At 42.4% G+C, this 12,323-nt stretch overlaps 1 protein-coding gene across 1 annotated transcript; it reads right to left on the reverse strand.

The window, feature by feature from the left end:
- Nucleotides 1-1,817: 1,817 nt before the first annotated feature.
- Nucleotides 1,818-11,202, reverse strand: RAB39A (RAB39A, member RAS oncogene family). Its single transcript, XM_009907280.2, has 2 exons — nt 10,663-11,202; nt 1,818-3,480 (listed from the first exon to the last, which is right to left on the reverse strand). The coding sequence occupies exons 1-2, from the start codon at nt 10,983-10,985 to the stop codon at nt 3,054-3,056; spliced, it is 750 nt and encodes a 249-aa protein (XP_009905582.2). The 5' UTR covers nt 10,986-11,202; the 3' UTR covers nt 1,818-3,053.
- Between the last annotated feature and the right edge of the window lie 1,121 nt (nt 11,203-12,323).

The following is a 12,323-nucleotide window of genomic DNA, read 5'->3' on the forward strand; positions in this document are numbered from 1 at the left end:
AATACTTTATATCCATTCATTTGCCAGGCCTATGAATCCAAATTCAAACTGTTTAGTATTTTAACAGCTTCTTCCTTTTCCTAACTGTAATTTACCACACGTTAATCTGCAAAGTTGTGATGTTTTCTTAACAAATAATTTCTACTTACTAATTTGGCTGCCAAATACAGAGTACTGTAATTTCTGGAAATTTCATTCTGATATCAGTATCTGCCCTTTCTTGGGGGAAAAAAGACAATACATACACTGAAATAGAATCCATTCTATGGCCTCTTCAAGCTGTTACTTATATACTGTACTGCAAAACACCTGAAAACAAAATCATGTATATCAGAAAAGAAAAATCAGTTTATCAGACATTTCTATTAACTGCAAATGTGTAGTGAGAAGGTACAGTAGTGATTTAATGTATCATCAGGACAGACAACACTTGAATGTACAAGTTAATCTACATATTTAGAAATTACAAATAAGATAACCATGTGCACAGTACTTCAAAATGCAGTGAAGTGAACTTCTATTTGCATTGACAATGGCAGTTCCTTACACAGTTGAATCTAGTTAAAAGCTCTATTCCCAGTGTACTAAAAGTGGCACTACAGGTACAGTATTGACAGCAGAGGTCATTAAGGCTTTGTTCTAATGATTGTTTATTTCTCTGTGCATACCTCCCCTCCGCTCCCTTCTCCCACAATACACCTCATTTCTTTTCATACAGAATGAAAAGTTTGTTGCTCCAGAGTATTCAGGAAGAGAAGTTTAAGATAAAAGATTTTAACCTGAAAGTAACGAAATGTGTAATGAAATGTAGATTCACAGTAATAGCAATACCTGGTACTTATAAAGCTGGGGGTTTTTTTTTGGCATGGCAGAAGAAACCAGTATCCACATCCCATAGTGCTAAACATTCTACAACAGGTAGTACACAAAGAAAAGAGTCCAGACTGCAGATCACAGTCAGGTTGGGTCTCAGCAGTCTTTGTGAAATTCAGGAAGAACAATCATCTCTGCTTTTGAGATACAGAAGGTGAGGCACAGAAAACATAAATGCCTTGCTCAGAAACACCAGTGAACCAGTTGTAGACTTTGGGTCTGTTGACTCCCCAGCTGCCAATTTATTCGTTGGCCCATTCTGTCCTCTTACTAAGACAAGATCTGAGGCACACAACATGGGCCTAGTATCGTGGCAGAATCAATGTAAAATGCATACAGCCTGATTCTGCACTACCTTTTGGCATTTGTAATCACATTTACTTTGTAAAGAGGGCCTAAAATGCCCTCAAATTTGGTGTAAACAATTAACATATGTGGTTTAATAGAGAATCAGGTTCACGACAATTACTTTGTGGCATGCTGAGGCTAGACTTAACCAACCATTTTAATTGCTAATGAATTAAGGCTGATTCCTGTTAATATATTAAGGCCTCTGTATAACAGCCATAACTGTGCCTCAGTGCAAGTGAGACTCAAGCTATTGAAAAAAATAACCTTTCAGCTCCCTTTGAAGTCAGTAATTTTAGCAGCCCTAAATGAATAAAACAACTGGAACCAAAAACCTGTCTTTATAGTATGGAATATTTACAATAGGATTGTAGAAAGACCTAAAAGTAATTTGAGGGAAAACCAATTACATGTTTGTTGAAGAAAAAAGTTAGATAGACTCGTTGCTTGGTCTTGAATATGGAGAATTGTAACACAGTAATACACTATCATTTGAAGGTAACTGGTTTTGTGGTTATGAGTAAGCCCATCTAAATTGTAGATGCTTATCAATTCTGGACATCAAGTAATCTTGTCATACTACTGCAATAAAATAGACTTATTTGGTATTTAAGTGCTAGACACATAGGGCATAGTTTGCATAAAGCTAGTGTGTATTATAGTCAGAGGAATAGGAACGACCTCAAGCTCAGTAAAATGCTACATGATCACATATTTCTCCTATTATTATTGTTATTAAAAGCTATTATGTGTTGTTTTCTTAGAATAGATGTTCTCCAGTTATGCTCTCTGTAGCCAAACATTATTCTAGAAATTCTCTCCTCTCCACTCAATTCCTGACAGCTTTAGTTTCAAAACCTTCAGGCTTCAGACAGTAGTTTAACATTTGCTGGCAGAGAATAAAACAATCCTTGCTCTATTCAGATTTAAGGCCTGGGTCCCCATGGGTTGCAGCACTTTTACTTCCAGTTAGAAGTAGATTAATTTTTTAAAGCTAATATGGAATTTGTTTGTGTAAATCAACATAATTCTCTAGGCATCTGTGTGGCTATGATGGTTACCAGCTGACAATCTGGCCACCAAAATGTAATTCCAGTGGTTGAGAATGCTGTTTTTGCATACAAGTCAAATACCAGCTGGATCATACATGATGTTACATTTAGCTTCATTGGCAATTCAGAAAATATTTCATTATAAACTTCATTGCTAGTATTACTCACTTTTGCATACAAATAAATCCTCTTTTCCAAAACATTCTTTTTCTTTAGTAAGGCTTGTATTCATAGTCGTATCAAAAGTGTCTGCTATTGGAGCAATCTTTCAGCTTGCTTTCTTTAGTTATCTTTATTATGAAATTCTACAGCATTCTAAACTGTGATGGTCATTAGCAACCCTGTACTTGAGTAAAGAATCACATTTAAAAAAGTGTAATATTTTCTTGTCCAAAACTAAGGCAAGATGAACAAAAGCAATGAGCTCATCTGATCCTCACTGAGAACTGATTTGAAAACAGTATTCAAAATACAAAGCTCGAGAGAGGATGTAGCCCCAATGACTATTGCACTTTCTCAGTGTCTTGCTATAGGATTAATTTTTCATTCAGCAATATGTGATTTCTTTTCCTGAAGACCACACAACGTTGTACTCTGAAAAGAAAAAAAAGCACTTAAACTTTTATGAAGTTATGACCTAGACAGAAGGATACAAAACCAAATTACCGTTCTATGATTCAGCTATGTCATGATCTAATACTGCTTCAAAATGATTATTCTGTTATGTAGGTTGGCATCATCTTCTGAACACTCAGTTGTTCTCTTTGGCATGCTACAAATTCAGCAGATGCACTGTCTTCTGGGCTTCACGGCTTCTTCTGATGAATGTACAACATTTGGAACAAAGCCGCTCTTGACACCTTCCCATCCATCTTGTATTGTGATTTCTCCCTTTTTCACAAGTTCATAGATGTCTCGTGTAAGAATTGTAAAGGACTCTTCAACATTTGTGGCATCTTTTGCTGAAGTTTCTATGTATTTCATACCACAGTCAGATGACAGTTTTTCAGCTTCTTCTCTTGTAACTTCCCGCTGTGACACCAAGTCACATTTATGTCCTACTAGCAGAAACACAATCTGAAAGGGCTGCACATGCATTCTTGCTTCTTCTAGCCAGTCTTTCACGTGCTCAAAAGACCTTCGGTTTGTGATGTCAAACACTAGTAAGCCACCCACAGAATTGCGGTAGTAAGAGCGTGTTATTGATCTGTGAAGGCAAGAAGGAGAGCAAAATGAAAACACATTTTCTCTTTATCCTTAAATACATCACTTTTCCATGTGGCAATGTGGTTTTATCTCCTACAAGTTTCATGAAATAGCTTTGCTGTTTAGAAAAACCGATCAGAATTGACCAATTTATCTTCTAGACACCAATGTTCCTTTTTCATTTCTTTTTTTCTTACAGTCAAAAGTTACTTTGCAAACTGTGGCACATGTTCCCAGAATTAATAAAACCCATATATATTTGTCAAACACTTGTTGGTGCTAAAGTCTGAGTCATTCAGTTTTCTACAAACATGCACTTTGCTTTGTTCTAATCAGTTATTGCAAACTGAAGTACGTAGGCAAATGTTGAGAAACCTGGAGCCTGAGCTTGCCAACAACAAGTTCCTCATAGAAAAACTCCTTGGGAGAAAAGTTTGTGCAGATAATCACAATTCTTTGTGCTTGTGGAAGTCATCAGGTAGCAGACTAAGAAGCGAAAACTCCTAAACAAGACTATGCAAAAGTAAGCGAGTTGGGCAAACACACACTTGTTAGAGCGTTGGCAGGGAACACTTCTACTTCCAACACCTCTCTCACACAGAGGTTCAAAAGCTTTTCATAATTGCATTTACTCTTTTTTTTTTTTTTGTCACAAGACTTCCATGACTGGCAAGGGTTATTTTCTACTTTTGAGCCCTCTATGTTGCAAAGAATTCACTGGAAGGAATTTTGAAAGAAGGAAGCCTCTAGTTGAAAAGATTTTTCAATACACTCTAGATGAAAAAATATTTGTTAGAATGTAGAAAGAAAGAAGGATATGGGGTTAAAAATACTGTGTCCAGTTCTGGGCCCCTCAGTTTAGGAAAGATGTTGAGTTGCTGGAACGTGTACAGAGAAGGGCAACAAAGCTGGTGAGAGGCCTCGAGCACAAGCCCTATGAGGAGAGGCTGAGTGAGCTGGGGTTGCTTAACCTGGAGAGGAGGAGGCTCAGAGGAGACCTTATTGCTGTCTACAGCTACCTGAAGGGAGGTTGTAGCCAGGAGGGGGTTGGTCTCTTCTCCCAGGCAACCAGCACCAGAACAAGAGGACAGTCTCAAACTGCACCAGGGGAGGTTTAGTCTGGATGTTAGGAAGAAATTCTTCACAGAAAGAGTGATTGCCCATTGGCATGTGCTGCCCAGGGAGGTGGTGGAGTCACCATCACTGGAGGTGTTTAGGAAGAGACTGGATGGGGTGCTTGGTGCCATAGTTTAGTTGATTAGACAGTGTTGGATGAGAGGTTGGACTCGATGATCTTGAACGTCTTTTCCAACCTGGTGTATTCTATTCTATTCTATTCTATTCTATTCTATTCTATTCTATTCTATTCTATTCTATTCTATTCTATTCTATTCTAAATCATCATCTCTAATCATGAGCAATAAGAGGAGGATGGAGAAGGTGAGAAGCAGCCTTTTAAAGGAAGTGACAGACTACCAAGGAGCAGACACTAGCACTAGGATAAATACATAGCTACAGTATTTGTAAATAACCAACTGACAATCTCTACTGACAATCAGTATTTGAAATTATAATTTAGCTAAGCATTATTTATCTTATGATTATGAAGGGGATGCAGCCTGAAAAACTTTTGGAATCAGGATGAACTGTGCACTGTAGCATTATCTTTCTGTAACAGTAGCTCCCTCCAATTTTCAGTTCATCGCATTTCATAGAATGTTTTATAACAAATTGAACATAGAGATATAATTAGCAGCAGCAAGCATATGACAGATAGGTAAGTGCACAGCTAGATAAGGTTTAGATTTGCTGGCATATCTGAATTCATTTAGCCACAGCAAATGGCATTTGAAATGGTTTTTTAGATAATGGGGAGGGGTTGTTTGTCCTACTGTTGAGGAAAATCTTTTCTATGTTCCCAGCAATAGTCCATGGAGTATCTCTCAGAACAGTTAAAATCTGAAAACAACAGAATCTTATCTTCAGATTAATTTAAATAGCCCCAATATGAATAATGACTTGTGGGTTTGCAAAATTATTTAAGGCCATAAACGAGAGGTGCCACGTTTTGTGAAGTATTAAATAAAGGCGTCATAAAGATCTGTTTCAGGGGTTTGTCAGCATTTTTTTTTGCTGTAGAGCAGTGGCAAACACAAATGAATACATTCAAATAATACATCTGGTTCTAGAAAGCTGAAGTGGGTGACAAAAATGGGATTTGATTTGGAGAAGTGGATGGTAATGCAAACTATTTTAATTAAAAAGCAAACCAAACCCAACAACCAAACCAACCCCCTGAAAACAGCAGCATTTTTTGGGTGCATTTTTGATGTGTCTAATTGTGCAACACCTGATAGACTTGTAGATCTCTTTGGGAAAAATCTTATGAATGCAAAGATCTTATCTGTATTCCATGGAAGACTGAACAAATTCTGAACAAAAGACTCAGTGAGCTTTGGTCTCCAGAAGTCCCTCAAGATGAAAGTAGAGGACAACAGAATACTCAGAACAATACAAAGACTCCATTAGAGATAGGTAGAGTAGGGATAGATACCAGAGTAGGTACCATAGACAAAATTAGACTGGCCATTCTTGTGTTCTTCTATAAGCAAGGAATCCACTTACATGATTATATACACTTTGGTAAATGCTGAAAGATGAGACTCAAAGCAAAATGAAAATTTTAATTCCCTTATTGTTTTCACTTTTTGAACATATGGGAAAAACCCTAGGGGCCTGCACGTTTTTCAAGTCAGGATCAGGAACTGGTGACAGGTCAGGTTTGATGTAGTCCAACTTACTCATAAAGGATGTTCACATTTCCATTTCTCAAATTATCCCCTTGCAGATCCTAAATCCTTGTTGAAATGATGGCTTCTCATGTAAACTTTGGTTTAGCTAATTAATGTCAGTGAAGGGAATGTCTCACTTGAACACTATGATTAATGTTCTGTAGAGAGAGAGGCAGAGGGCAGTACTTCCTTTAGTAGAGGCAAAGCCTTAACTTAGGAACAGGGTGGGGTTAGGGTGTAAAAAACAATGGCTGAAGAGCAGCCTGTCTTATAAAACTGGAGAGACAGAAATGAAGCTTGCCATGTCCCTCCAGGAAACTTGAAGAGGAGGTGCTGGCTGCAAGTTGCAGAACTTCAGATTTAGAATCTGTCAAATGCGCCCCTGACTCTGAACAAAAGAGGGACCAAAATCTTAAATCCATCTTTGCATCTGTCTTTACTCATGTGTCTTATCTCTCTGCCTAAACCACTTTGATTTTCTTCTGTTCCTTTTTGTCCAGTACTTTCTGATGTCCCCGTTCTCAGCATCTCTTTCACAGAAAACTCTGAACCCTTGTCCAGGCAACAGCTAATGAAAGTGCCCAAACCAGTGTGTCTGCCAGGGCCTTCATTCAAGGTGCAAGCTGGTATTTCAGGAAGGAGTTTTTCTGCTTCCTAGGGCTCCAGTAAATGGAAAGACACAACCCTCCTATATAGGAGAGGTGACTGTAACCCCTTGGTGACTGTGCAGCTCCTCTTTTAGGCTGGAGCATGCATGTCATGCCAGCCACTGATGATGGGTGTGCTAAAGCCTCCAGTCAGCCCACACGTTGTATGTGAAGTATTACACAAGCTTTGGCTGAGAGTTGTAAGAATTGGCATAAATATTATTGAAAAGGTAATTCATTTGATAGAAATAGAGCTTGCACAGAGCTTTATCTGTGCTGTTGTGAAATATGCACTGTTCTAGCATTCCCAGGACTATCCTAAGTTCTTCAGCAAGAATACTTGAATGAAAAACTTTTGCTCATTTTATATAATGCTTGGCACTTGTAATAAATGTAAAGGGTTGGAGAAAATTGGGGTTTTCCTTATTAGAACATGTTAACAAGTAAGACTGCACTAAGTTTTGAAAGGGAACCACAACACTTTGATATTGAATGCTGTAAGGTTTCTCCAGATGTTTCTGTACTTGAAAATTGCTGAAGGTGAGACTGCTCTTCAAGAAGCTATAGGTTGTGATGCACAATAATGCTATGTTAGAATGCTTTTCCAAAGGATAACTTTGAAGTCTAATTGGGAACATTTGTTAAATGCAGATCCTAAATGATTTTGTAAATTATGACTTTCCATGTAGGTTATATAATGGTTCTGCTAATTCGCTCTGCCTACACTACCATTATGGAAAAGGAAAATACTACCTAGAACAGAAGTCATTCTCTTAATCTAAATATTACATTCAAGATGTGAGACCTTAATACTCTCAAGAATGGCTTTGGTAAAATGATGGCCACTGAACAACTGCTTCTGAAAATGAATGAGAAGCTGTATTAATCACATCAAACTATGGCTTTAGGGTGACATATGAGACACAGTGTTTCTATCTCATTATGATCTTACCAATCTTTACCAGATGAACCAAACTTTCACTAAAAGCTTTATCTGAAGACTTAGTTTTGTGACTAAAAACTACATAGTAATGGTATTAATTCTGAAAATGCAGGTTGCTTACTCAAAAGGAAGAATAAGGGTAGTGTTCTGTTTGCAAGCCCTGTGTTAGAAACAGAATGTATCTAGTATCATAGCCTGCTAAAAAAGTGGGCTAATATAATTGGGGCATCCTTACAATGGTTTGCCCCTATACTCTTGAACTCTCAGCACCACTACCAAGGACTTTGTATCCTTGGAAGTTTCAAGATATGAATATATTGTTGGCTTTAAATACAGGAAAATCAATCAAACAAACAAAATGACAGCAAAGCAGACAATGTGAAACACAGCCAAAGCAGCATGGTGGCACCTAGCACAATGGGGGATTCTGCTTAGTGATGCCTTACTGATGTAAAAGTAAATACAGCCAGTAACTGCCCTGTCTGAGCTCAAAAGAAGTAAACTGCCCAGCAGCAGTGTTTGCAGATTACTCATCCTTCTTGTGGAAGTGGTGAGAATGACTTTAAGAAGTGATGCAAACAGTGCATGTCAGTGATGATTTCTAAGGCTATACATAAAATCCAGTTCAAATACAGCAGCATCAATGAACTAGACACATGCAACAATTTACCCCAAACAGTTTCTCCAATAAAATAAGTGCTCTCTTTCACAAGAGTGTGACAGCAGGTGTCTTTAATTTTACCCTGGGAATGTTCCTAATACCTGGGACCAAAATAAGGGGGTTACTCTGCAGCCAGTAGTTTGCCCTACACAGGGAACTTCTCATGGAGCTTTCCATCCTTCAAAGTCCCAGTGCAACTGAACCAGAGCAGAACTGAGAATCACAACTGCAAGCTGCTTGACATTCCACAAAATTAGATTACTTCTTGGAATAATTAGTTCTTCCCCAAGACTGTCTTTGCTTGTGATCTGTAGTCTTCTCCATCAGCAGAAAACAGAATGTGCAAGATTTTATTCTATGGTGTGTAATTTAGTAAAATATATATAATTAATTTGAGTAGGTGTAAAACAGACTATACAATAAATGCTAAGATATTTTGTACACCAAGTGACAAGAAACTCTTAGCAGAAAGCCAAACACAGACATTTGAAAGTACTTCCTTCAGTTCATATTTTCTGGGTATTAGAAAAATCAGATGTTTTAAAGAATTTTAAAGGCATAGCCTAAAACTACCACAATACTAATGGTAAGTTTAAAAGCAACTGGCTGCATGACTCATCACTGTATATCCCCTGAGCATTCCTGCGTTAAAGGTTGGCTATAATTTGATTTAAAACTTATGCAAAACTCTCAGCATTTACATTACTTTCAAAGTGCCTTGTCACTGGCCATCTCAGCAAATTCAAAATAAAGAGCTTATACATTCTTAGTCACTTGCTTCCAAGTATTTTACCAATTCTTTGCTGGAGAGCACAATGAGGATGAAAAACGCTAAGAGCTTGCTATTGTCGCTGACAATTTCTTTGCTAACCCCTTCAGAGACCTGCCTGCAAAAATACCTACGAGGTTGAGACTCATGCAAACCCAGGAAAGATCTTTATTGTTTCACTGTAGTGCTATTGGGAAAAAAAAAAAAGAAAAGGCTGTTGCTCCCTGGTAAGGCAGTGAAATTTCACCTCTTCATCTGAATGTGAGAATCTGAACAACTGTTGCAGCAGAAGACAGGGAACATAAAAGAATCTATCCTGGACAGTGAAGAGACCCATTTCAACCTGACTGCTAGCATCCCAGTAACAAGTGTGCAGGACAGGTAGTGTGTAGATGGGCTACATATTAGCCTTCTACTTGAGTTCATACCTCCTGAACCCGAAGTCCAAACTAAAATCCATACACAAAAGTGGCAAGCAAAGAGATGGAACAGAGCCATGGGACTGAGTGAAGGATAGCACCAGTTTGTATGTGGGGAATGACCATGACTCTTTTGGGGCAGGAACAGAGGGTAGTTTTACTGTTTGTCACAGAGAGGAGAAAGGTGAGGATTTAATATTCAGTGCAGTATTCAAGCCAGTTTAGTTACATTATAAATGATAGCGGTGTTAGTGAAGGCTCCTGGCAACCATCAGTGCAGAGCAGGTGCAAAAGGCAGATAAAACACTCATAAGGGACTGTAGCTGGCTGTCAGGGGCTTCTGCACTGCCAAGGCTGCACTGGTGCTTGCAGTGCTGCTGTGCTGGAAGGAGGATGAGCAGGGAGGTGGCTTGGTCCCTCCAGATTGCATGGGAGTAAGAGTTATGGGAGAGGGAAATACTGCAGAGGAGGATGAGTTCGGAGGTGATGACAAAGTACGAAACGCAGAGTGAAGCAGGGACTTCCTGCTGCAAAGAAATACAAAAATGCAGAGGACCAGTACCCTAGGTCCAGCACTTCAGGGCAAGGATGGGGGAAGAGATAAAGGACAAGGCCACTTGTTACCCCCTATTGTGAGCTGGGGTGGGCATCAAAGGAAAGGTGCTAAAGGAGAAAGCTCCTGGGGAGGAACTGGTGGACAGTGAGGTGAGAAGGATAGTGGGCCCTGGGGATAGGGAAGACTGGCAAGCGATGGCAGGCTGTTTTGGGCCACAGCAGCCAGCTGGGTGCAGTGAGGTGTTCTAGAGGGCAAGGCAAAGTCCCTAGGTCAGGAGCCGTGTCGGAGCGCTGGGAGGGTGGCGGGGGCCGGGGCTGTGGATAGGGTGTGCCCGTGGGCCGGCGGATTTGGGGGTCGGATGGGAGTGGGTAGAGGGGTAGATCTCAGCTCCTGTACCTGAATCGCTCCTGCCCTGCCGTGTCCCAGAGCTGCAGCTTGACCCTCTTGCCCGGCTCGATCTCCACCAGCCGGGAGAAGAAGTCCACCCCCACGGTGGGGTCAGAGTGCAGCGGCCCCGGGAAGCGGCCCTCGGTGAAGCGATGCAGGAGGCAGGACTTGCCCACGGTGGAGTCGCCCAGCACGATCAGCCGGAACTGGTAGATCCAAATCGCCGCGTCCATGGCGGCCCCGGCCTGGCTCGGCTCCGCCTTGGGGCTCTTCCTGGGGCTCCTGCGCGGCAGGTGCCTGCACCGCGCTCCGATCGCCCCAACGCCCGGCATCGGCGCAGCTGGCGGGCGGAGAGTGCGCGGGGCCCGGGGAGCCGCAGCCGCGGGTGTAGGACGAGACCGCCGTGTTGGCCACGCCGGGCAGGGCGGCGGCGGCCGGGCGGAGGCCGGGTCTCCCCGCGCCTGGCTCCCGGTGTCTGCCTGGGCCGGGCGGGGCGCAGCGGGGCGGAGCGGGCGGCGCCTGAGGGCGCTGTCCCTTCAGCACCGCGCTGCTCGGCTCCCGCCCCCGCCCCCGGGCCTCGGCTCCGCGCCCCCGCCCCGGCTGCCGCTGGCCTTCCCACCGCGGGGTGAGCGGCGGGGCCCGCCTCTCCCTCCCGCGCTGCGGCCGAGCCGCCCGCCGGGGCCTCCCACCGTGCCGTCATTTGCGCGGCGAGACGGGCCCTCCCCCTCGGCGCGGCGGGCGGGCAGCCCGACCCCTCGCCCACCGCCCACACCATGGCAGGTCTGCGGAAGGCTCCGTCGGCTGCCCGCCGTCGTGCAGCGGAGAGGACGCTGCCCTGCAGCTGCAGCCCGTGTCCACAGTCCAGCTCAGCCGGCAGAGCAGCTCCTCCCGTGAGCAACAGGTGTAGAGATGGGCAAGGAGAAGGGGAGTGCAGGGTGGGGCTGAAACGAGGCCCTCCTGGACAAGCAGAAGAGAGAGAACAATGCTGCTAGAGCGTGGGATTTGCAAAGAAGAGTGGGTGCAGAAAGCAAATGACCGGAAAGGAGCAGAGGAATAAGGTCAGCAGGTGAAAAGAGTCAGGGAGCTGAAAGGCAGCTTTCCTTGTTGAGGGGTATCTGGTCAGAGACTGCCCACACGAGTGCAAGCTGGAAAAGAAACACTTTGACAAGTGCCAAGTGGTAAAGTCTGGCTCAGCACGTGGAAAAGGGGATAAAGGAGAGCTGGTGATCTAGATATTCCTAGAGAGAACCATACCAACTGTATTGAGAAAAGGTGAAATACTGAAAATGACAGGGACGTGCACTCTTCATTTTGCAGTGGAACAACCTTCATGTATTGGGCCTTTGTGAAAGTACCTTTACCTGTGGTAACAGAACAATTTGGTCAGTAGAGATGTCCACTGAAGAAACTTCTTTGCCCCTCCCCGGGATCTTCTGCTAAGTATCATGTTACAATAAATCTGCTGAACAGTAGATTACTCGTATAGAATTATGGAATGTTAGGGGCTGGAAGGGACCTCAGAAGATCATCTAGTCCAACCCCCCAGCCAGAGCAGGATCACCTTTACCAGATTACACAGGAATGCGTCCAGGTGGGTTGTGAATATCTCCAGAGAGGGAGACTCTTTTGAAGTCTCAGAACCACATAGGATAACAAACATTAACAATCCT

Source organism: Dryobates pubescens, chromosome 10 (assembly GCF_014839835.1).
Source record: "Dryobates pubescens isolate bDryPub1 chromosome 10, bDryPub1.pri, whole genome shotgun sequence".
Classification (NCBI taxonomy): Eukaryota; Metazoa; Chordata; class Aves; order Piciformes; family Picidae; genus Dryobates; species Dryobates pubescens.